At 42.3% G+C, this 25,909-nt stretch overlaps 1 protein-coding gene across 1 annotated transcript in view; it reads left to right on the forward strand.

The window, feature by feature from the left end:
- Nucleotides 1-7,136: 7,136 nt before the first annotated feature.
- LOC129698838 (coiled-coil domain-containing protein 149-like) overlaps nucleotides 7,137-25,909 on the forward strand; it is a 128,029-nt gene continuing 109,256 nt past the window's right edge. The window contains exon 1 of the mRNA XM_055638158.1: nucleotides 7,137-8,421. Coding sequence (XP_055494133.1) covers nucleotides 8,374-8,421 — 48 coding nt within the window. The 5' untranslated portion in view covers nucleotides 7,137-8,373. The remainder of the gene's footprint in view (nucleotides 8,422-25,909) is intronic.

Consider the following 25,909-nt stretch of genomic DNA (forward strand, 5'->3'; position numbering starts at 1 on the left):
CCTTAGTCAATTAAGGCAGACGTGAGGCATGGACTCGTTCCACGGCATGAAATCACAGAGCTTTAAAATCTTCACGTAGTCACTCACGTGACTCCGAAGTAAAATAGTAAGATTAAACGAGAACTTACCAGTTTGAAGTTTGATCTTTATTTTATGAGGAGTAACGTTGAGGGATTACATGCCCTCCGCTCCCACCCTCGATCATAAAGTTCAACTGGTATCCTATTTCTCTAATCTTACTATGATCAGTTCATTTACTGTTATCTATGATTTCACACCACTGCTTTGAAGATTTTGCATGCATCCTGGCGGGTTCTTCACGTAATCCCTCAACGTTACTCCTCATATAATAAAGATCAAACTTCAAACTGGTAAGTTCTCGTTTAATCTTACTATTTACATGCATACAGTCATAGTGTTTTTCCTGTGGGAGGAGTGTCCGGGAAGGGAGGAGAGGGGGGGTTGATTGGCAGTCACCGAGGTACATTGTTGAGTAGTGTGACAGCCGCAGGGAAGAAGCTGTTCCTGGACCTGCTGGTCCGGCAACGGAGAGACCTGTAGCGCCTTCCGGATGGTAGGAGGGTGACAGTCCATGGTTGGGGTGAGAGCAGTCCTTGGCGATGCTGAGCGCCCTTCGCAGACAACGTTTGCTTTGGACAGACTCAATGGAAGGGAGCGAGGAACCAGTGATGCGTTGGGCAATTTTCACCACCCTCTGCAATGCCTTCCGGTCGGAGACAGAGCAGTTGCCATACCATACTGTGATGCAGTTGGTAAGGATGCTCTCGATGGTGCAGCGGTAGAAGTTCACCAGGATCTGAGGAGACAGATGAACCTTCTTCAGTCTCCTCAGGAAGAAGAGACGCTGGTGAGCCTTCTTTACCAGAGTTGAGGTATTGTGGGTCCAAGAGAGGTTATCGGAGATGTTGACCCCCAGGAACCTGAAGCTGGAAACACGTTCCACCTCCGTCCCGTTGATGTGGATGGGGGTGTGCGTGCCGCCCCTAGTCTTCCTGAAGTCTACAATCAGCACCTTGGTCTTCTTGGAGTTAAGGGCCAGGTTGTTGTCAGCGCACAATGTTGCTAGGAGCTGGACCTCCTCCCTATAGTCCGACTCATCGTTGTTGCTGATGAGGCCAATCACCATTGTATCACCTGCATACTTGATGATGGTGTTAGTACCATGTACAGGTGTGCAGTCATAGGTGAAGAGGGAGTAGAGGAGGGGGCTCAGCACACAGCCCTGTGGAACGCCCAGCACACAGCCCTGTGGCCCTGTTTAGGATGAGGGTTGAAGAGGTGTGCTTGTCTAACCAAACAGACTGGGGTCTGTTGGTTAGAAAGTCCAGTATCCAGTTGCAGAGGGAGGGGTCGATGCCCAGGTTACCGAGTTTGGTGATCAGTTTAGAGGGTATAATGGTGTTGAATGCTGAGCTGTAATCGATGAACAGCATTCTTACGTAAGTGTCTTTGTTGTCGAGGTGGGAGAGGGCGGAGTGAAGTGCCGTTGAGATGGCACCCTCCGTACCCCTGTTCTTGCGGTAGGCAAGCTGATAAGGATCCAATGTGGGGGGTAGGCAGCTTTTGAGGTGTGCCAGTACCAGCCTCTCGAAGCACTTTGTGATGATGGGAGTAAGTGCAACTGGGCGGAAGTCGTTGAGGCTTGCCGCAGTGGAGTGTTTTGGTGGTGGTTTTAAGGCAAGTGGGGACAACTGCTTGGGCAAGTGACAGGTTGAAGATGTCAGGCAGAAAGAATTAGGGGGCATCCGGAAATACACGGGTATAACACTAAGGACACAGTGAATAAAATTTCTCTATACGCAGATGACGTATTAATTTACATTACAAAACCAGAAATTAGTATCCCAAACTTATAAACCAATTCGGTGCACTTTCAGGATACAGAATAAATTGGAATAAAAGTGAAATTATGCCAATAAGGGAAAATAACAAACAGATAATACAACAATTTCCATTTAAAGTAGTAAATGAAAATTTTAAATATCTAGGTATTTATGTAACTAAGATATATACATCATTATTTAAAGCAAATTTCCCCCCATTATTGAATAAATTACATAAGAATATCCAATACTGGAAAACACTACCTATTTCAATGGTTGGCAAAATTAATGCCATAAAAATGATTTTTTTACCGCAAATATTATACCTTTTTCAGACGATTCCGATATACCTGGCAAAAAACTTCTTTAAAAAATTGGACTCTATTGTTAATGATTTTATCTGGGATTATAAGAATCATAGGATAAACAAAAGACACCTGTGTAAATCAAAAAGTAATGGAGGCTTGGTTTTACCTAACTTTTTGTTTTATTTCTGGGCAGTTAATATTAAAAATATGAATTTCTGGTTGGAAGAAATAGACCAGCAACCAGACTGGTTAAAAATGGAAAAGGAAGATTGTATACCTTTTGATATTGGTTCGATATTATTTGCTACGTCTAAATTAAACAAAAAAATTTATAGGGAAAACCCTATAATATTTAGTGCTATAAGAATTTGGAAACAATTAAAAAAGACATTAAAATTAGATAACTTATCACTTTTTCTTCCAATTGTGAATAATCCGTTGTTTAAGCCTTCATGTTTAGACGGGGGTTTTACACAATGGAAGAATTATGGAATTAAAAATATGGGACAACTTTACAAGGAAGGCACCTTTCTGACATTTCAGGAGTTGCAACAGACTTATGGACTTCGAGGAAATGATTATTTCAGATATCTTCAACTTAGAGATTATGTAAAATCGAATTCTCAAAATTTTCGAATTAGAAACTCAGAAATTCTTGATGAATGTTGGAACAAACATCCTAATACAGAAAAATTAATATCTTATATATATAATATCTTATTAGACAGTGACATTCCTTCGACGGACTTACACAGACAATCATGGGAAAAATAATTAAATCAAGTAATAACGAAAGACACTTGGGAAGAAAGTTTACAACACATACATCAGTGTTCACTAAACGCCAGACATTCTCTAATACAATTTAAAGTAATACATAGGTTACATTACTCAAAAACAAAATTACATAAAATTTTTCAACATATCTCACCTATATGTGATAAATGTCAACATTTAGAAGCTACGTTATCGCATATGTTTGCAAACTGTACAAAAATTAAAAAATTCTGGGTAAATATTTTTAGTATAATATCCAAAGTAACCAACACACAATTGGAACCAAATCCAAAATTAATAATACTCGGATTATTAGAATTAAATCAAACATTTAGAATAACACAAAGAAACTTTATTGATTATAGTTTAATAACAGGAAAAAAATTAATCCTAAAATTTTGGAAAGGCCCTACGGCCCCCACAATCAAAATGTGGATTATAGAAATGACGGAGACCTTAAACGTGGAAAGAATCAGATTTTCCCTGTTGGACAAACAGGAATTATTCGTTGGAACATGGTCTCCTTTTATTGATTACTTAAAGGGTCAGAATAGTTCAGCACAGGAACCTGACTAGCACTCGGACTAAAGATTGGATGAAATGCTACACTCTGAAATGTACGAACATATCTCGAACGATGTTTTTTAGTTTTAACAAATTTTTCCATTCTTCTTTAACTACCTCTTTCCCCCCTTTTTTTTTTTTTTTTTTTTATTTTGTTTTGTTTTTATTTTTTCTTTTCTTTCTTTTCTTCCTCTACTTCATCTATCTCTTTAGTTCTATCTAGTTTTAAAAAAATGAAGAAAAAGGTAAAAAGTATTGGAGACAATGTAATAATAACTGACAATATTATCAATTTAAAAATGTAAGACATTAACGATGTAATAGATTATGTACCTATCTCCAATAAAAAATATTTTAAGAAAAAAAAAAAAAAAAAAAAAAAAAAAAAAAAAAAAAAAAAAAAAAAAGAAGATGTCAGTCCAGACGTCTGTCAGCTGCGCAGCACAGGCCCTGAGGACGCACCCGGGGATGCCATCAGGGCCAGCAGCCTTACGTGCATTAGTCCTACTCAGTGCCACATACGCGTCATAGGGGGTGAGTGTGAGGGGTTGGTGATCAGCAGGGAGCACAGCCTTGATGGCTGTCTACAAGCTTGGCACTCCTGTATTTGGGTAATTTCTACCATTCTTCTCTGCAGATCTCTCAAGCTCTGTCAGGTTGGATGGGGAGCATTGATGCACAGCTATATTCAGGTCCCTCCAGAGATGTTCGATCGGGTTCAAGTCCGGGTTCTGGCTGGGCCACTCAACGACATTCACAGACTTGTCATGAAGCCACTCCTGCGTTGTCTTGGCTGTGTGCTTAGGGTCGTGGTCCTGTTGGAAGGTGAACCTCCACCCCAGTCTAAGGTTCAGAACACTCTGGAGAAGGTTTTCATCAAGGACCTCGCTGTACTCTGCTCTGTTGACCTTTCCCTCGATCCTGACTCGTCTCCCAGTTCTTGTCGCTGAAAAACATCCCCACAGCATGATGCTGCCACCACCATGCTTCACCGTAGGTATGGTATTGGCCAGATGATGAGCGGTGCCTGGTTTCCTCCAGATGTGACGCTTGGCATTCAGGCCAAATAGTTTAATCTTGGTTTCATCATACCAAAGAATCTTGTTTCTCATGCCTTTTGGCAAACTCCGAGCTATGGTGTCATATGCCTTTTACTGAGGAGTGGCTTCTGTCTGGCCACTCTACCATAAAGGTTTGAATGGTGGAGTGCTGCAGATATAGTTGTCCTTCTGGAAGGTTCTCCCATCTCCACTGAGGAACTCTGGAGCTCTATCAGAGTGACCATCAGGTTCTTGGTCACCTCCCTGATCAAGGCCCTTCTTCCCCGAATGCTCAGTTTGGTCAGGCGGCCAGCTCTATGAAGAGTCCTGGTGGTTCCAAAGTTCTTCCATTTAAGAATGACGGAGGCCACTGTGCTCTTCGGGACCTGCAATGCTGCAGAAATTGTTTTATACTCTTCCCCAGATCTGTGTCTCGACACAATCCTCTTTCAGAGGTCTATGGACAATTCCCTTGTCTTCATGGCTTGGTTTTTGCTCTGACGTGCACTGTCAACTGTGGGACCTTATATAGGCAGGTGTGTGCCTTTCCAAATCATGTGAAATCAATTTAATTTACCACTGGTGGAGTCCAATCAAGTTGTAGAAACATCTCAAGGATAATCAATGGAAACAGGATGAACCTAAGCTAAATTTTGAGTGTCATAGCAAACGGTCTGGATACTTATGTAAATGTGATAGTTCAGTATTTCTTTTAATTACTTTGCAAAAATTTCTAAACACCTGTTTTCGTTTTTCATTCTGGGGTATTATGTGTAGATTGACAATAAAAAAAATGATTTTAAAATAAGGCTGTAACGTAACAATGTGAAAAAAGTGAAGTGGTCTCAATAATTTCTGAATGCATCGTATTGTTTTTCCGCTGGCTGGTTAGCACGCAACATTGACTTGGCCACTCAAGAATTGACCATTTTTTAGCTTTGAAAAACTCCTTTGTTGCTTTAGCAGTATGTTTGGGATCATTGTCTTGCTGTAGAATGAACCGCCGAACAATGAGTTTTGAAGGTTACACAGAAAAGCTGGAGAAACTCAGCGGGTGCAGCAGCATCTATGGAGCGAAGGAAATAGGCAACGTTTCGGGCCGAAACCCTTCTTCCTTCGCTCCATAGATGCTGCTGCACCCGCTGAGTTTCTCCAGCTTTTCTGTGTAACCTTCGATTCTCCAGCATCTGCAGTTCCCTCTTAAACAATGAGTTTTGAAGCATTTGTTTGAAATTGAGCAGATGGGATGTGTCGATACACTTCAGAATTCATCATGCTACGACCATCAGCAGTTGTATCATCAATGACGATAAGTGAGCCAGTACCTTCAGCAGCCATACATGTCCAGGCCATAACACCCCCACCACCGTGTTTCACAGATGAGGTGGTATGCTTTGGATCTTGGGCTGTTCCTTCTCTCCTCCATACTTTGCTCCTGCCATCACTCTGATATGTTAATCTTTGTCTCATCTATTCACGAGTACTTTTTCCAGAACTGTGGTTGCTCCTTTAATTACCTCTTGGCAAACTGCAACCTGGCCATCCTAATTTTACGGCTAATCAGTGGTTTGCATCTTGCAGTGTAGCCTCTGTATTTCTGTTCATGAAGTCTTCTGCGGACAGTGGTCATTGACAAATCCACAACTGACTCCTAAAGAGTGTTTCAGATCTGTCGGACAGGTGTATGGAGGTTTTTCTTTATTATAGAGAGAATTCTTCTGTATTCAACTGTGGAGGTCTTCCTTGGCCTGCCAGTCCCTTTGCGATTAGTAAGCTCACCAGAATTTTGATTATGGTAAGCCTAAGGTTTGGCTGATGTCTCTGTTTTATTCTTGGTTCTCAGTCTCATAATGGCTTCTTAGACTTTAATTGGCACAATTTTGATTGTTGATAAGCAGCAATAAAATATGTATAAACACTGCTGTAATTTCTACATGGTGAAACCAAAATGTATAAAAATGGCCTTTATTAAAATCTGACAATGTACACCTTAACGGCATGTGATTTTTTTCCTATTACAAATCTCAAATTGTGGAAATAAATAAATGATGAGTCTTTGTCCCAAACATTATGGAGGTCACTGTGATTGGCCTACCCCTTATCCTGCTCCCTATTTTAAGATTATTTTTCTAAAGAAAACCCTCTCTTGACATCTTCCCGTCAATGCCACTCACATAACATTTCCTCTTACTCATCCAATCTCCAATGATTCCCTAATCTGTTTTAGAAGTACATTCCTTCAGCCCAGGCATCAATGCGATGAATATCTGTCTCTTTAAAAAAAGACTCAATATGTTGGAGTAACTTCTTCAGACTGCCTCTTTGAGTTCAATCAGGGTGAATGGGTTAAACAGAATTGATGTGGCATCTTTAGACTTTAGAGATACAACGCAGAAACAGGCCCTTCGGCGCACCAAATCCGTGCTGACCAGCGAACACCATGTACACTAGCACTATCCTACACACTAGGGAAAATTTACAATTTTTTTGTCGAAGCCAATTAACCTACAAACCTATACATCTTTGGAGTGTGGAAAGAAACCGTAGCACCCAGAGAAAACCCACGCAGGTCATGCGGAGAACATACAAACTCCATACAGACAGCACCCATAGCTGAGAACAACCCGGGTCTTTGGCACTGTAAGACATCAACTCTACTGCAGCGCCACCGTGCCACCCAAAACATACTACGGGAAGTATGTTTCTAAAACGTACTTTGGGATGTATTCATCACCAGCTATGCTGCCATTTTATTGTCCCCTTAACTAATGAGGAGGTTAAGAATCAGTCACGGCGGTGGCTCTGCAGTAGCATAAGGGCCAAGCTGAGTATAGATGGCCGGTCTCCTACGATGGGGAGGGATATACATAGAGACCTTGGGTCTCTGTTCTGTATATCTCTATGCATATCCCTCCCCATCGTAGTTGTCCTACTAATTGCACTGTTGTCCTGCTTAGTTTCACTGTTCGTATCCCCTCGTTAACACTTTTTCCACAGCCAACAATGGACCATTGTGGTCTCCACCTTTCTTGATCATTGGTGCATTTGTTCTTTTAATATCTTTCATTCATTGGTTCTTTGTACCTTTTCATACCTGTAGTTTCCCTCTCCCCTTAAGTCTGAAGAAGAGTATAGACGTCAAACGTCACCTATTCATTTTCTCCAGAGATGCTGCTGTCTGACCCGCTGTGTTACTTCAGCATTTTGTGTCTATCTTCAGTGTAAATCAGCATCTGCAGTTCCATCCTAACACGATCACTCTTATGTTCCTCATTACTTTTAATCATATTAGTTATGAACTCAAGAAAATAAACTCTTATTAGATCTGGACAAACACAATTTTCACTTCATAAAACCACGTTGACTCTGCCCAAGTATATTTAGATTTTCTAATTACCCAGTGAACGACCTCTTTGATGACAATTTCCAGCGTTTTGCCAATATCAACATTTGCAACATACCAGGCACCAAAAACTGGATTCACATACAACCACCAAAATCCACACTTTCACGGATGGAAGGCAGAAAAGATGCAATTTTGGAATTAACTCTTTATTTCCCATCACTGCTCCTCTCCCTCCACATCAGGGTTCTGCAATGTGAATAAACAGAATGGGTAGCAGAGCAGTGATGTTACAGGTATTGGTTATCTCACCACCTTGCAATCCGACTCCCATTACCCCGGCCCGACCTGGAAGTGAGGTGGCGCTGCTGCTGGCAGGAAGCGCCTGCCCAGAGCCGACTGATCTTTGTCGTCACGCATATTTACTCTCTTCGGTAGCTTCTACCGACTGCGTTCATTAAAACCCCTCACATATATTGCTATAAATTGATAATAAGATGACCTCCAAGAGGAGCGAAGGCGAATGGCAGGGGCTAGTGAATGAGGTGAGCCTGCATTACATGAATCGAGGCTGGGGTCCGGAAGGGAAGTGTGTGTCATTCAGCCATCTGGTAGGAATGATCTTGGAGAAATAATGGAATGACAAGGATAGCTCGAGTATTTCCTCGGCCGAAAGACTGCTGTTTTTTTTTTAAATTGTATTTGTTGCTTTGGTTTCAATGCACGGGATCCGGGTTTAAAGGCACGGTAGCTGGCGGGCAGGGGCTCTCTCCCTGCCGCTGTCAGTCTGCAGCGGGAGCAGGCAGGCAGGCAGGCATCAGGGTTACAGCCTGAATGCGGGGCCGGTGTGTGACCATCCCTTCCTGTGGGATAACCTCACAGTCTGGGATCACCCCCATTGTTTGGCACAATTCCAGAGTTGGGAGCCAGTGTGTGGAGGTGCACCAGAGTGTGGGTTCACCCCCACATTGGGGCCAGTGTTTAGGACAATCCTCAGACATGATCCAGTGTGCGGAGTGACTCCACAGTGTGTGACTAGTGTGTACAACTGCGCGTGATTCTGTGTGCAACCATTTCGCAGTGACTGGCCATGTATGTGTAGAACAGGGAGCTAATGGAACTATCTCAGTATTGGGCAGTGCATGGAATGACCCCAGAAGGCAGGTGCAGTACATAAGAGTTCCAGTGTAGGGCAGTACATGTGGATCTATTCATCAGAAGGCTAGATAATGAATTACCCCAACATTTAGAACATATGAAATAGGAGCATGAGTAGGCCATTCACCCTTTATCCTGCTACATCTTCAATTAGTTCATGACTGATCTTCAAACTCAACACTATTTTCCTTCACATCTTTATATATAGCTTGATTCATCAAATACAGTCCATGAAAATGAATCATAGAACAGTACAGCACAGGAACAAGCCTTTCGGCCCACAATATTTACACCATACATAGTACTAAGTTAAACTATTCTCCTTTGCCTCCACATTATCCATATTATTTCATTCCTTGCATATCCCCGTGCCTGCCCAAAAAAGTCTCTTAAATGTCACTATTATATCTGCCTCCACCACCAACCCTGGCATTACGTTTCAGGCACCCACCACTCTCTGTGTTAAAAAAAAAACCTTCCCCGCACATTTCCTTTAAACTTTGACCCTTGCACCTTAAAGCTATGCCCTTTAGCATTTCCACCCTGGGAAAAGGGTTCTGACTGTCTACACCTATCTATGCATCTCAATTTTATAAACTTCTAATTATGTCTCCCCTCTGATGCTCCGGAGAAAACATCCAATGTTTGTCCAACCTCCCCTTACAGCTAATACCTTCTAATCAGGAAGTATTCTGATAAGCCTCTTCTGCATCCCCTCCAAAGTCTCCATGTTCTTCTTGTAATGGGGGCAACCAGAACTGCACACAACAGTCCAAATATCACATGACCAAAGTCCTATAAAGCAGCAACATTTCAACCCTGGTCAATTCGTCCCTTCCCACCCGAACCACCCCCTCTCCGGGCACTTTCCCTTGTAACCGCAACAAATGCTACATTTGTCACTGTACCTCCCTCCTTGACTCCATTCAAGGACCCAAGCAGTCTTTCCAGGTGCGGCAGAAGTTCACCAGCACCTCCTCCAACCTCAACTATTGCATCCACTGCTCTAGATGTCAGCTGCTCTACATCGGTGAAACCAAGCATAGACTTGGCTATCGCTTAGCCAAACACCTCAACTCGGTTTGCAATAACCAACCTGAACTCCCGGTGGCTCACCACTTCAACTCCCCCTCCCATTCCAAATCCGACCTTTCTGTCCTGGGCCTCCTCAATGGCTAGAGTGAGGACCACCGTAAATTGGAGGAGCAGAACCTCATATTTTCCTTGGGCAGTTTACATCCCAGCAGTATGAACATTGACTTCTCTAATTTCAGGTAGTCCCTACTTTCTCCTTCCCTTCTCAGCTCTCCCTCAGTCCACTGGCTCCACCTCTTACTTTCTTCTTTCCACCCCCCCCACCCTCACATCAGTCTGAAGAAGGGTTTCAACCCAAAACGTGCCTATTTCCTTTGCTCCAGAGATGCTGCCTCACCCGCTGAGTTTCTCCAGCATTTTTAGCTACCTTCGATTTTTCAACATCTGCAGTTCCTTCTTAAACAACATGTCTTCCTGGCTCTAATACTCAATGGCCTGACCTATGAACCTCTGTGTTGAATAAAATTAATGATTGCGACGCCACAGACTCCAGGGTAAAGAATTCCAAAGATTAACCAGCCTCTCAATTAGCAAATTGATCCTCTTGGTTTAAAATGATTTATTATTTATTTTGAGTAACCCCTAGTTTCGGACGAATCAGCCAAGGCAAACAACCTCCCTCCCAAACAATTCTGTAGAGTCTGCTGAGGGTTCTGCATGTCTCTGAGGTCAGATCTCATTTCTTAGCTATAAAGAAGCCTTGTCTACTTCATGCGTAGGCAAGAACTGCAGGTGTTGGTTTAAATCGAAGGTAGACACAAAACTGGAGTAACTCAGCAGTACAGGCAGCGTCTCTGGAGAGGGAAGGGTGACGTTTCGGGTTGAGACGTCTCTGAAGAAGGGTCTCGACCCGAAACGTCACCCATTTCTTCTCTCCAGAGATACTGCCTGTCCCGCTGAGTTACTCCAGCATTTTGTATCTACCTTGCCTACTTCACATGATTATATCAATAATGTAATCAACTAGTTTTTAAATACCAACCTCAACTACCTCCTCTGGCAACTCATTCTACACCCACCACCCTCTGGTTTCAGGGCTGTGCTTGAAACTGCCCGATAATGCCGGTAGTTTATGGAAATATTATATGGTCTAGACAAGGGGGGGAGTACAGAGCAGTGCACGGAATCATCCTGGATGTTAGGGCAGTGCACGGAACTGTCCCCTGGTGTTGAGCAGTCCGGGGCACGTTGGAAGTATTTGTAATTATCTTGGTAATATGTGTGGAGCTAAGCACCAGTGCGAGGCCGTCGCTGCCTGGAGCTACCTCTGGGCGCAGTGCCAGTGCCTTGCGGAACAGTGCCAGAGCATCTCCGGGCGGCCGGAGGCTGGGGATCCGGCTCCGCATCTCCACGTCAGCCTTAGTGGCTCAGCCGGGCCGGGCCGGGACTGGAGTGGAGCGGGTCCCCAGCCAGTCAGGCGGCTGGGCTCAGCGCTGTGTCACGTCGCATTGCATGGAGACCCGTCGCCGGCCACACGTTCACAGCTTGAACGTGAAATCAAAACTGGGTACTTTTTTAATTCCAACCAAAATAACCAATGGGTTATTTTGCCAACGCCTGCCCTTCACAATCTCCGAAAGTCTAGCAGTTTCCTTTGGTACTGGATTGTCGGGAAGCACAATAAAATGGCTTTTAAAAGTTGCATGTTGGAAATACTCCGCAGGCCGTTCAGCCCATTGCATCCATTCCAGCTCCCAGCAGAGCAATCCCATCAGCGTTTCCCCTTTCCCTTAATTCCAAGTCCTCCTGCTTATGTGCTGCCTTTCTATTGCCTTTATTTTTTGTTTTGCCACTTACTTACCCTAAAAGGTTATTCCCAATGCCGAGACACAAAATGCTGAAGTAACTAAGTGGGACAGGCACCACCTCTGGAGAGAATGAATGGGTGACGTTTCGGGTCGAGATCCCTTCTTCAAAAGGGTTCCGCAACGTCACCCATTCCTTCTCTCCAGAGATGCTGCCCGTCACGCTGAGTTATTCCAGTATTTTGTGTCTCTCCTCGGTTTAAACCAGTATCTGCAGTTCCTTCCTACACATATATAAGGACTAGTAGCCACTGGCATGGTTTTGGTGTATGGGAGAAAATGGGAACACCCAGCAGAAACCTACCAAGCTACAGAGAGAAACCCAAGTTCAGGGTTGAACCTGGGTCTGCGGGGAATGAAGCAACATAACCAACCATCTGGCCACCGTGCAGCCCCAGCTGTGGATCATTGCTCCCCAAAGACCTGCAGAACATCACTGGTGTGTAAAACGTAATGTTTCAGATCAACATCCCTTTATCATGCCTGCTCTGATGAAGGACATGAGTCTAAACAGTGAGGCGGCATTGTCCTGATCTTCAGCCAGTATGTCCTGGAGAAACGTTGGCTAACTGCTGTACGCGGGCCATCCTATTGCTTTCAGCTGCTCCTGTGCATTGCAAAGCAGTAGTCCTGAAATGCAGGAGGTTACAACATGCTGGAATAACTCAGCTGGTCAGACAGCATCTCTCAAGAACATGGATAGGTGATGTTTCAAGTCGGACCCTATGAGAAGGGTCACCTATCCATGTTCACAAGAAATGCTGCCTGACCGGCTGTGTTACTCCAGCACTTTTTGTAAGCCGGCATCTGCTGGGATCCATCTCTGAACCCAAGGGGTGGGAGGGCAGAGTTCAAACAGGCAGAGGGGAGGGGTTGGGTGTATTCAGCAGCTAGCTTTCTTGTGTTAGGAATGGGTGATGAATATTGCACAGCCCCTTCAGTAGTGATTTTTTGATTTTATGAATAAATTGAGTTACATCGTAATTAATTTCTATAATTTAAAAGTGTTATAGGCAAAATTACTCTTTTCCTCTTTGTTTAAATCCTTTCGGACAGTTTTTGAATGCCTCTGCCCACAGGAGCGAGCTGGTAAAAGCCTTCACAATTCCCTCATGGTTGGCCACCTGGGTCTGCTTGCAGGATAACTATGGCAGCCTGGCCTCCAGCTCAGAACTTCCTGCAAACATTACGTGTAACTCCCCACAGGAACCGTGTTGGGTCAAGCACGAACAGCGGGTTGAATCGAGGAAGATCCGGCCCATTAGCTCTCTTTTACTGACCACAGGCATTGCCTGATCTGTCTCTCCAGTGCTTTGTGTTTTGTTTCTGATCACCAGATTCTAAGCATTTTTACAATCAATTTTTTTGGACAACAGCTTCAGTGGAAACACTTGCACCAATTACCAATCTCTAGTTTATTATTGTCACGTGTACCAAGGTGCAGTGACAAGCTTTTGTTTGCGTGTAAACTAGTCAGGGAAAAGACTAAAGATAGTCACAAATGTCAGAGTGGGACAGGAAGCATTTCTGCATAGAAGAAATAGGTGACGTTTCGGGTCGAGACCCTTCTTCAGACAGAGAGTCAGGTGTAAAATGCCCAAGCAAAATATACTATACGTGAATACAATCAAGTCGTTCACAGTGCACAGATAAAGGAAAAAGGGTAGAACATTTAGTGGGGGGAAAAAGCTTTGAGAAGATGAAAATTAGCTGGCTTCTTGATCTGCTATAGTTCTTCTGATGCACGTACTCTCACAGTGCACTGATATGAATGATTAACTGCAGTGATCATGAAGGAACTGCAATATATTCCCAAGTTAGAATGGTGCGCATCTATAAGTGAATCTGCAGGTGTTGGTATGGGCGTGAGTCTATTGCCACTCCTTATGGTGGTGCAGTTGGCGGAATGGGTGACTCCATGTCACGTACTGCAGACATGATGATTTTGTGGAGGGAATGAATGTTGCAGTGATGAATGGGGGCAATCTGACGGGTTACATTGTCATGGATGGTGTCAAGCTTCTTGACAGTTTTGGAGCTATGCTAATTAAGGCAAATGGAGAGCATTCCATCATACTCTTCACTTGGACCTTCGAAGGTCTTTCAGGTCTCAGGAAATGAATAACTCGCTGTAGGACCCCCCCCCAGCCGTTGACCCACTCTTGCAGCCAAATTATTTATGTGGTTAGTCCAGTTGAATGTTTGTTCATTGGTGATCTTCCGAATAATTCGATAATAATGGGGTATTTGGCACAGTAAATGCCATCAACAGTCGAGGGCTGATGGATTAAATTTCCCTTGTTGGAGATGATCACTGCCTGACACTTGTTTTGCACACACGTTACTTGCCTGAATGCTGTCCAGGCCTTGCTGAATACGGACAAAAATTAAATAATTTTCTGAAGAGTTGCTAATTAACTTGAATATTATGCAAACATTGGCGAATATAAACATTTCTGAATGCAAGATGGAAGGAAGGTGATTGATGAAGCAGCTGCAATGGAGGGACAGGAACACTGTACTGAAAAACTCATTCAGGCCATTCCAAGGGCTGGAATGACTTACCTTAAGCAAACATCATCCTGAAGGACTACTCCAATCATTATAATGCTTTCCTCTATATGCTGAATGACCTCGGTAGTATCAGGAGTCCTTGGTGTCTCAGTCTTCCAAATGCTGCCAATATCAAAGGCAGTCTCCTCTGCATTTTGGCTCTATGATCCAATGTTCTGAGCTAAGTGGCCCTGCAAAAACCAACTGGGCATTAGACAGCAGGTTATTGGAGAGTCCGTGCCGTTTGATAGCATCATATTTCATTAGTTTGCTGATGATTAGGAGAAGAGTAATTTGGGATTGTACTTCTGGGATTTGTAGTTAGGACATAATGGGATTGTTTTAGGTATATACCAATGTTATAACTACTTGAGCTAATAAAGGAGAGATATTGGAGAACTCAGGGGTCAGGCCGCATCTGTGGAGGGAAAGTATATTTCAGGTCGAGACCCTGCATTTGGACTGAAAGAGTATAATGGAAGTAGCCAGTATAAAGAGATGGGGGAGAGGAGTGGCAGAAGCCAGCATGCAATATGGTGGCTTGGGTGGATTGGGTGAGGAGGCCTTGCTACCATAGGAGGTGTAACTTTGGAGGGAATTTGCAGTGGAGCAATAAAATGGAGATGCAAGGAACTACAGAGGCTAGAAACTTGATTGAAACACAATGTGAGAGAGTAACTCAGTGGGTCAAGCAGCATCTTTGGAAGGAATGGACAGGCAACATTTTGGGTCGGAACCCTACAGTCCAGCTTAAGACTTTTTCAGACTTCAGTTTGGGCCCAACCAAGATTTAAAATATCTCCACTCCATCGCTCCTCACAACAGTCCTCCCTCTGTACACACCATTCTGCTCTCTTCAGTACGCACCCGTACCTTCTCGATTCACTGAGTCACTCCTGTAGCTCTTGGCCCCACTCTCCCATATGTCAAAACATTGCTAGCTTGGCATCTTATTTTTAGCTATGGTTGGCACTGTTCCTGGCATATTCTTCTGATCTCCACAATGTTGATTTGCGGGAATGGGTTAATGGGAGAGTGAGGGCTCTGCCAGGTTTTGTGATGACAGATTGTGGTGAACACATTTTGGCTTCTTCTGAGAGTCCCTGAGCCACTAGATCTTTTGCTGATTACACATTGCTGAAAAAGATACAGCCATTTATAAATGATTTTGTTGCATGAACCTACAGTTTTAGAATCTGGTGTCTTAATAATCACGTTTCATTCATAATCAACATTGTCAAGAGTGTTTCATTGTCATAGGTACCAAAAACAAAACTATTAAATTTGTACTTGCAGCAATATAGCAGGTTCGTAAACATAGTACTCATAGATACCATAGTAAACAAAAAGTTCAATAAATTAAAATCTCCAATATTAGGCATTTGGTGTGCTTTCTTGGCCATTGCTTCGATATGGCTGATCCAGGACAAATTGCTGATGATATTTAATCCTAGGAACTCTACTTCAGCGCCGTCTGTGTATGTGTGTCGCTTCGTTTCCTGAAGTTGTTCACAATTTCCTTTGTCTTGCTGACATAGAGGGAAAGGTTGTTGTCTTGATACCAAGTTACAATGTTCTTAATCCCCTTCCTGTACTCAGTCTCGTCGTTGTTTGATATCCAGCCCACTACAGTGGTATTCGTTGTTTGCAAATTTGTAAATTGATTTGGATTTGCATTTGGCTGCACAGTCATCGGTGTTTAAGGAGTGAAAAAGGGGGCTGAGATCGGATTCTTGCGGGCCACCAGTGTTGAGGATTATCATAGAAGATGATTTGTCAACTATCCACACTGATTGTGGTCTGTTGGTCAGGAAGTCATGGATCCAGTTGCAAAGGTCAGTGCTGAGTCCAAGTTTCACAAGTTTAGAGATGAGCTTGGATGGAATAATGGTATTGAAAGCAGAGCTGTAATCTATGACTAGAGTCTGATGTAGATGTCTCTTTTATCCAGGTATTCCAGAGATGAGTGCAGGGCCAGAGAGATGGCATCAGGCGTGCACTGTAGTCGAACTGCAGCGGGTCAAGGTTGCTTGGTAGACTAGATTTAATGCCATAACCATAACCAGCCTAGCAAGGCACTTAATGATGGTGGAGGCCAAGGCCACTGGACGGTAGTAATTAGGCAGGAGATCTTGCTTTTCTTCAGCACTGGTATGATAGTGGTCTTCTTGAAACATTGGGTACCTCAAAACGGAGCAAGGAGAGGCTAAAGATGTCCGTGAACTCTCCCGCTAGTTGGTCTGCTCAGTTCCTGAGGACACGGCCAGGGACTCCGTCCGGACAAGTTGCTCTCTGTAGGTTCTTCTTCAGGAAGGCCGATCTAACCTCTGCTTCAGTGACCCTGGGAAGAGGCACACTTGAGTCTGATGGGGTGGATGTCATCGCCCCATTGGCCTTCTGCTCAAAGCAAGCATAGAATGAATTAAGTAACATGGTCAGGACCCACACAGTGAATGGTAGAGCACTGGGGAGTGTTGTAGTGCAGAGGGACCCAGGAGTGCAGGTACATAGTTCCTTGAAGGTGGCATCACAGATAGATAGGGTGATCAAAAAAAAGGCTTTTGGCACATTGGCCATGATCAGACAGAGTATAGAAGTTGGTAGATCATGTTGCACCTATATAAAATGTTGGTGAAGCTGGGTTTAGAGTATTGTATTCAGTTCTGGGCACCATGTTACAGGAAAGATGTTCTCAAGTTGGAAAGAGTGCTGAGAAGATTTACGAGGATGTTGCCAGGACTCGAGGATCTGAGCCAAAAGATCAGGAGGCTGGGACTCTATTCCTTGAAGTGCAGGAGGATGAGAGGTGATATAAAAGAGGTGTAAAAAAAAAAAGAGAGGAATAGATCGAGTAGGCACACATGGTCTGTTGTTCAAAGTAGGGAAATCGAGAAGCAGAGGACATAGGTTTAAGGTGAAGGGGGGAAGATTTAATAGGAATCTAAGGGGTAACTTTTTCACACAAGGGGTGGTGAGTATATGGAAGGAACTGCCAGAGGAGGTAGTTGATGCAGGGACTATTGCAACATTTAAGAAACAAGTACATGGATAGGACAGGTACATGGATAAGACTGATTTGCAGGAATATGTGCCAAACACAGGCAGGTGGTAAATGGGATATTTTGATCAGTGTGGACAAGTTGGACTGAAGGGCCTGTTTCCATTCTGTATGTCTCTATGACGCTAACTTTATCAGATAGAGCCGCATTATCACCAGTGATGCTGTCTTGCCGTTTTGCAGCCAGTTATAGTGTACAGACCTTGCCAGGGTTTACTGGTCTTCGAATGATTATACTGGATCTCAAGATTGTCCCGATATTGTCTCTTGGCATTTTTGATGGCTTTGTGAAGATCATAGTGAGCTTTCTTGTACCTCTTTGACTTGTAGGCAGCAGACCTGGCCTTCAGCTGGGAATGTACTTCACGGTTCATCAATAGTTTCCTGTTGGGGAACACTCAGATTGTCTTCTTTTGACACGCACTCCTTTACACACTTGCTGATGAAGTCAGTCACGGCAATGGCGTGCTCTTTTAAGTTGGCCACAGTATCCCCGAATATGGAGCAATTCACTGACTAAAAGCAGTCACATAGGATGTCATCTTTGTCCACAGAGCACCATAGAACAGCTTTCTGTACCAGACCATCCTGCTTCAGATTTTATTTGTAGTCAGGAAGTACAATCACAGCTAGATGATCAGATTTCCTGAAATGTGGCTAAAGAATGGAGCGGTAGGCTTTTTTTTATGGACCGAGGGTGTTCTGGCCCCTGGTGGGATAAGAAACATGCTGAGAGTACTTTGGTAGTACACCCCTGCTGTTGGCTTGATTGAAGTCTCCAACTACAATGACCTGGGTGTTTTGTCTCAAGTGCTATTGATAACAGAGTACAGTTCATTCAGAGCAAGCATGACATCCATATGGGGCGGGATGTAGATTGTTATCCGGATAGCTGAGGTGAATTCCCTCAGCAAGTAGTAGGGATGGCACATCACAGTCAGATATTCCAGGTCCGAGGAGCGTGTGCTTGCCAGGACAGCCACGTTTGAGCATCACGAGGCATTGATTAGAAAACGGACCTCACAGCCTCTAACCTTTACACTTTATACACGTTAAGAAGTGTGTTCAATTGATAAAGAAGTCTGGAACTGCCCCCAGTATGAATAAAACATTCTGCATAGATGTTTTAGATGTTCAACAATTTATAATTTCTTGATATAGTTTTAAGAACATCTTCTTCCCCATGACATGGTGGGAGAGTCGAGGACTAGAGGTCATAGCCTCAGAATTAAAGGACTTTCTATTGGGAAGATGAAGAGACATTTATTTAGTCAGATGGTGGTGAATCTGTGGAATTCTTTGCCACAGAAGGCTGTGGAGGCAAAGTCAGTGGATATATTTAAGGCAGACATAGATAGATTCTTGATTACATAGAAATAGAGAAAATAGTTGCAGGAGTAGGCCATTCGGCCCTTCGAGCCAGCACCGCCATTCAATATGATCATAGCTGATCATCCAAAATCAGTACCCCGTTTCTGCTTTCTCCCCATATCCCTTGATTCCGTTCGCCCTAAGAGCTAAATCTAACTCTCTCCTGAAAACATCCAGTGAATTAGCCGCCACTGCCTTCTGTGGCAGAGAATTCCACAGATACACAACTCTTTGGGTGAAAAGGTTTTTCCTCGTCTCAATCCTAAATGGCTTACCCCTTATTCTTAAACTGAGTGTGGTTCTGGACTCCCCCAACATCGGGAAATTTTTTCCTGCATCTAGCCTGTCCAATCCCTTAAGAATGTATATGTTTCTATAAGATATCCTGTCATCCTTCTAAATTCCAGTGACGATAAGACCAGTCGATCCATTATTTCATCATATGTCAGTCCCGCCATCCCGGGAATTAACCTGGTGAACCTGATTAGTACTAATGTCAGAGGTTATGGGGAGAAGTCATGAGAATGGGATTAGGAGAGAGATATAGATCAGCCATGATTGAATGGTGGAGTAGACTTGATAGGCCGGATGATGGGCCTAAATCTACTATTGTCACTTGGGATCTTATGATCCCCTCTGTCACATCTCCTTCCTGGAAGTGCTGCAACATACTCTCACTCTTAACTTCACCTCCTTTGGTTTATTGTACTTCAGGTTTTTTTTGCACAACTTCAGATTGCACAACAACCTTTGCACCATGCTGCTGATTTTCATTGTTTGCATTTATTGTTGCATCTATCATTGGTGTATTCTGTTTACTCCATGAGCTTCATGTAAACAAGATATTTGATTTACCCTTCTGCACATGACAATAAACTCATTTGAATCTGAATCAGAGATTAACACAACTGAGATGTACATATTCCTTTTAAAATATGTTTTGTGTTAATCAATGAATTGGGTAAATAAGTATATTTCAAAAGATCCAAGTCTGGTTTAATGCTATTTTTAAATTGGTGTTATACTTTGGCAATTTAAGATACATGATTTATTTTCTCCTTCTGAGTCATTCCTCAAGCATTGAACAAGGGTGTGGTGAGATATGTAATTTCATTGTGTTGTTTGTTATGATCGCATATGGCATTTTTCCAATCGTTTCCTATTTCGTTGTGGTAGGTTATTGAAATTGTAGGAATGATTCTGTCCATGATGTACTTCATCATGTGGTGTTCATTTGAGATATCTAATTGCTGTTGGTCGCCCTGGCCTGCAGCTCCAAATGAGTATGTTCACCTAGAGTTATCCTTTTAGATTTTAAATTACATGAGGTAGGTTATGGAACATAAGAACATAGAAACAGGGCTCTCGCTTAACTTTTTATCCCTGTTGCCAGACAGGCAACCTAGGCAGCTTTTTAAGTTGCCAAATGACAGTTTAGGTGATCATTTAAGACGGCTTGCATGACACGTGCGATAATGTGCTGGGACGAAGTGCGTAGTAACCAGTCAGAATTATGGTCAATGAAGCATTCACATATTATTTTTGCATCAAATAAAGTCACAAACAAAACATATTCAACAATCAAGACATGATATATACCACAATGACATGCAGCAAAATTACAATACAGTATCTCATCTCCTTTTACACGTTGCAATGAATGCAATTTCTATTATTTCTTTCCACTTCCAAACAAAACTGGATTATTCAGCGTATGATCAACCTCAGTGAGACCAAGTGCAGGCTTGGCAATCGCTTTGCACAGCAACTACACTTAGTACGCAATAACATAGAACATAGAAAATAGGTGCAGGAGTAGGCCATTCGGCCCTTCGAGCCTGCAGCGCCATTCAATATGATCATGGCTGATCATCCAACTCCCTATCCTGTACCTGCCTTCTCTCCATACCCCCTGATTCCTTTAGCCACAAGGGCCACATCTAACTCCCTCTTAAATATAGCCAATGAACTGGCCTCAACTACCTTCTGTGGCAGAGAATTCCACAGATTCACCACTCTCTGTGTGAAAAATGTTTTTCTCATCTCGGTCCTAAAAGAATTCCCCCTTATCCTTAAACTGTGACCCCTTGTTCTGGACTTCCCCAACATCGGGAACAATCTTCCTGCATCTAGCCTGTCCAACCCCTTAAAAATTTTGTAAGTTTCTATAAGATCCCCTCAATCTTCTAAATTCTAGCGAGTACAAGCCGAGTCTATCCAGTCTTTCTTCATATGAAAGTCCTGCCATCCCAGGTATCAGTCTGGTGAACCTTCTCTGAACTCCCTCTATGGCAAGAATGTCTTTCCTCTGATTGGAGTCAAGGGGGGAGGTAAAGGGACAAGTGTAGCATTTCTTGCGGTTCCTCCAAACTCATCTATTGCATCCGCTGCTCTAGGTGTCAGCTGCTCTACATCGGTGAGACCAAGCATTGTCTTGGTGATCGCTTTGCCCAATACCTCCGCTCGGCTCGCAATAACCAACCTGATCTCCCAGTGGCTCAGCACTTCAACTCCACCTCCCATTCCGAATCCGACTTTTCTGTCCTGGGCCTCCTCCATGGCCAAAGTGAGGCCCACCGTAAATTGGAGGAGCAGCACCTCATATTTTGCTTGGGCAGTTTACACCCCAGCGGTATGAAAATTGACCTCCAATTTCAGGTAGTCCCTGCTTTCTCCTCCGCTTCCCAGCTCTCCCTCAGCCCACTGTCTCCGCCTCTTCCTTTCTTCTTCCCACCCCCTGCACCCTCACATCAGTTTGAAGAAGGGTCTGGACCCAAAACGTATTTCCTTCGCTCCATAGATGCTGCCTCACCGTTGAGTTTCTCTGGCATTTTTGTCTCCCCATTCACACAAGTTCTGTTATCCCACTTTCCTCACCCACTCCCTACACATTAGGGGCAATTTTACAGAGACAATTAACCTACAAAGCCAATGATTTTGGGATTTGGGAGGAAACCCACACGCTTGCATAGAGAATGTGCAATTCAACACAGACTGCCCGAGGACAGGATCGAACACAGATCCCTGGTGTGTGAGGCAGCAAGTCCACCAGCTGTGCCTCTATATTTTATTTTCCAACACACAAAAAAAAAGAAACTATCCATTTTCAGTCTTAAATCTCTTAAGTGGCTTCCAGTGGCGCCATGCTGGACTAGTAATTGCAACTTTTAGCTCCGCTGCTGTAAAATCGCTATTTTTCGCGTTAAAATCGGGTCTGGAGGTCGGGACCAATTCAAAAACTCACCGGAGCCCCGGGATGTTGCGCTGATGACGTCATCAGTAAGCGCTGCGATTTAAAATGGAGGATAAAGGATTTTAAATGAAAAAAACGTCTTCAGCTCTCAGAGAACAATCTCAAAACTGCTGAAAACAAAGAAACTGAAGAACAGACCTCTGAAGTGGATTCTGGAATGGATGCAAGGGCCAAGACTGAGATGGCTACTAAGGAGAAAAATGAAATGGGGGAGATAAAGAACTCGGTAAGAGAACTGAGAAAGGATATTGAGGCTGGAAACTCAAAAATGATTGAAAATATTAATGTTAAATTGATGGAAAATATGTCGAACATTAACGCTGGTAATCAAAAAGTTATTGACTGCATTGGCATTATACAAAAACGAATTGAGGATGTGCATGAAGAGCTAATGGGGAGAATTAATAAAGGGGAAGAAGAAACTAAGAAGAAGTTTGAGGCTGTGCATGTAATTGTTTCTTCACATGTAACTGAAATGAAAAACATGGAAACAATTGTTGATCAAATGGCTGAAGATATGCAGAACTAGACAGCCTCAAGAGTCAATAAATGTCTTGATCTTGAAGCTCGTTCACGACGCCAAAATGTACGAATACTGGGAGTAACAGAAGGGGCAGAGGGGAACAACGCCCGTGAGTTCACTGCCAACTTAATCAAACATTTACTCAATTTACCTGTGGAACCGGAAATTGAAGTGGCACATCGAATACCTAGATTTAAGCCAAGATCACAAGCAGATCCAGCCCACCCACAACAGATCATAGTCAAATTTCAGGACATTTCAGCACTTGAAGAGCTGATGAAAAAAATCAAATACGGAGTGAAGATGACCTTTGGAAACGACTCTATCAAACTCCTCCGGGATTATCCCTATGAGATCGTGCAAAAGAGAAGAAAGTTCTCACAGACAAGACAGATTCTCCATGGAGTTAAAGATGTCAGATGTGGCGTTTTTTATCCGGCCAGGATGCGCATTACTTTCAAGGGAAAAGAGAAAACTTTCACTAATTCGGACGCATCTTATAAATATGCCCAAAGAGATTGTGCCAAAAACAGAAGATTAATCACGGCAGCGGGACGATATGGACAGTTTCTTTCCTTTTATTACTTCACAGAGAACACCTGAAGATAAGGGAAGAAACACCATTCTCTAAAAGTTTAAAATGGAAGAGCATTTCCACGTGCGCTGGTCTAGACACCTTATCTCCTTTGGACGCTTTGGAATTCAACTCAAGGACATTCTTTGTTCAAAATGAAGGAAAGACTGATAAGCAACGCAGAGATGAACAGCAGAGCCGAATGTGGAAAACACCACAAGGACAAATGGCGGTTTAAGATCTTAAAACAGCTTTACAAAATATAGAGAATTAATAATAATTAACAATACTAATATAGAAATATAAATGGAAACTAACCTGAACTATATAATGGGCAAAATGTAATAATCTGCTAATAAGACTGACTAGCTCGTATATAGAGATAACAAATTTTAGAATTAAAGTAGATAATACTGAAAGGTTAAGTGTTATGTAGTTCGTGTGGAGAAGGGAGGAGACTCAGGCACCTGGCATAATTCCAGGAGCCTGTTTCTGGTTAACCCTTACAGCTAACAGCTTACTATTATCAAAGGTATAACTAATTATAAATAATTAGTAGATGAAAGTGTTAGATAAATAAATTTCACAGTAGCTGAACACAGATCTGATAAGTCTGAATTAAGTATATATATATATATATATAGTGTAATTGGGTGAAATATAATTGATTTTGAAATGGCACCGCCTTCCTAGGTTTAGAGTAATAAAAGGAGCGGAGCTAATTGTACAACATCAACTTCGGAAGTCGAATAGATGTCGAATCCCACAGACGCGTGGGACACGCACTACAGTGTCGAATACTTCAGACACTGTAATTTTACTTGTTCAATTTTTTTTTTTATCACAATATGTCACTATTATGTGTTTTTTTTTCAAGGAAAATCGCAAAAGGGATCTACCAAGGAAGTTAATAATATAAACGCCCCCCAAATATCCAGTCCTGAGGTATGGATGCACCGTAATAAATAAGGGTATTAAAATCAGAGAAAATGCAAGCTGATAAACAAAAGAAAATGGGAGGAATCACACTGTATAGCTGGAATATAAGGGGTATTAATGAACCAATTAAAAGGGGCAAAATACTAGCTCAGTTGAAATCATATAACACGGACATTATTTTTCTACAAGAAACGCACCTTAAACATCAAGATCAGATGAGATTGAGGGCGAATTGGATAGGCCAAACATTTCACTCCTCATATACTTCGAAATCCAGAGGCACCGCAATTATTATTCGCAAAGGAATACCATTCAAATCAAAGAACATTATATCAGATAAGGAAGGGAGATATCTTTTAGTTACAGGAGAGATCCATGCTACGCCAATCACTTTGGTAAACATTTATGCGCCCAATTTTGATAATCCTCAATTTTTTAATAAAATCCTGAATACAATCGCAGAATTTAACTACCAAAATGTTATAATTGGAGGAGACTTCAACTGTGTTTTAGATCCGTACTTAGATAAATCAATGCAAAAACAAAGAGGTAATATGAAATCTAAAACTAGTGAACTCTTAAATACATATATAAAAAATACAAATATAGCAGACGTCTGGAGGATCGCGAATCCGACTGGAAGGGAATACTCGTTTTATTCAATGGTACACAAAACATACTCACGTATAGACTACTTCCTAGTGGATACAAAACTAATCCCTTATACTATGAACCCTAAATATCACACCAATACGATTTCAGATCACTCCCCGCTAACTTTCGTTTTAAAATTAGAAGGAATGTCTACGAACAAATCGTTCTGGAGGTTTAACTCGCAAATTCTGAAAGACCCACAAGGGAGTATATATCTAAAAAAAACAGATGGACCTATTTTTTGAGACAAACGATACACCAGATATATCGCCCACTTTATTATGGGAATCCTTCAAAGCATTTATTAGAGGAGTCATTATCTCGTATCAAGCTTTTCAAAACAAAAAGAATAAGAATGAACAAAGACAATTAGAAGAACAAATCAGACAACTAGATATAGATAATGCTAAAGACCCAACTATGGATAAACATAATAAAATTTTAATATTGAAATTTAAGCTAAATAAATTATTATCAGAGAAGATTATAAGATTATTCCAAATTACAAAACAAGAACATTTCAAATTTGGGGATAAACCCCATAAGCTTTGCCACGCCAACTGAAAAAAAACGGGAAAAAGATCATGCAATTTTAAAGATTAAATCAGATAGAGGGGAATTATTAACACTACCTAATGATATCAATAAAAGATTTGCTCAATTTTACAAGAATTTATACACATCGAAAACACTAATAGACAATAATAAAGTTTCAGAATTTTTGGACAATTGTAACCTTCCAAAACTAGAATTGAAGGAACAAGAGGAACTGGGAGCACAAATTACATCTAAGGAAATAGAAGACACAATAAACACACTTAAGAATGGAAAAACACCAGGACCAGACGGATTCAGTAATGAATTTTATAAATGTTTTTATGACATAGTTACACCACGTCTACAGAAAATGTATACACACGCTTTTAAAGAACAAATCTTACCTGAAACACTAGCAGAATCAACGATCACATTAATACTTAAAAAAGATAAAGATATAGAAGAACCCGGCTCATATAGAGCTATTGCTTTGTTAAATACGGATCAAAAAAT

The sequence above is a fragment of the Leucoraja erinacea genome, chromosome 1 (assembly GCF_028641065.1).
Source record: "Leucoraja erinacea ecotype New England chromosome 1, Leri_hhj_1, whole genome shotgun sequence".
NCBI lineage: Eukaryota > Metazoa > Chordata > Chondrichthyes > Rajiformes > Rajidae > Leucoraja > Leucoraja erinaceus.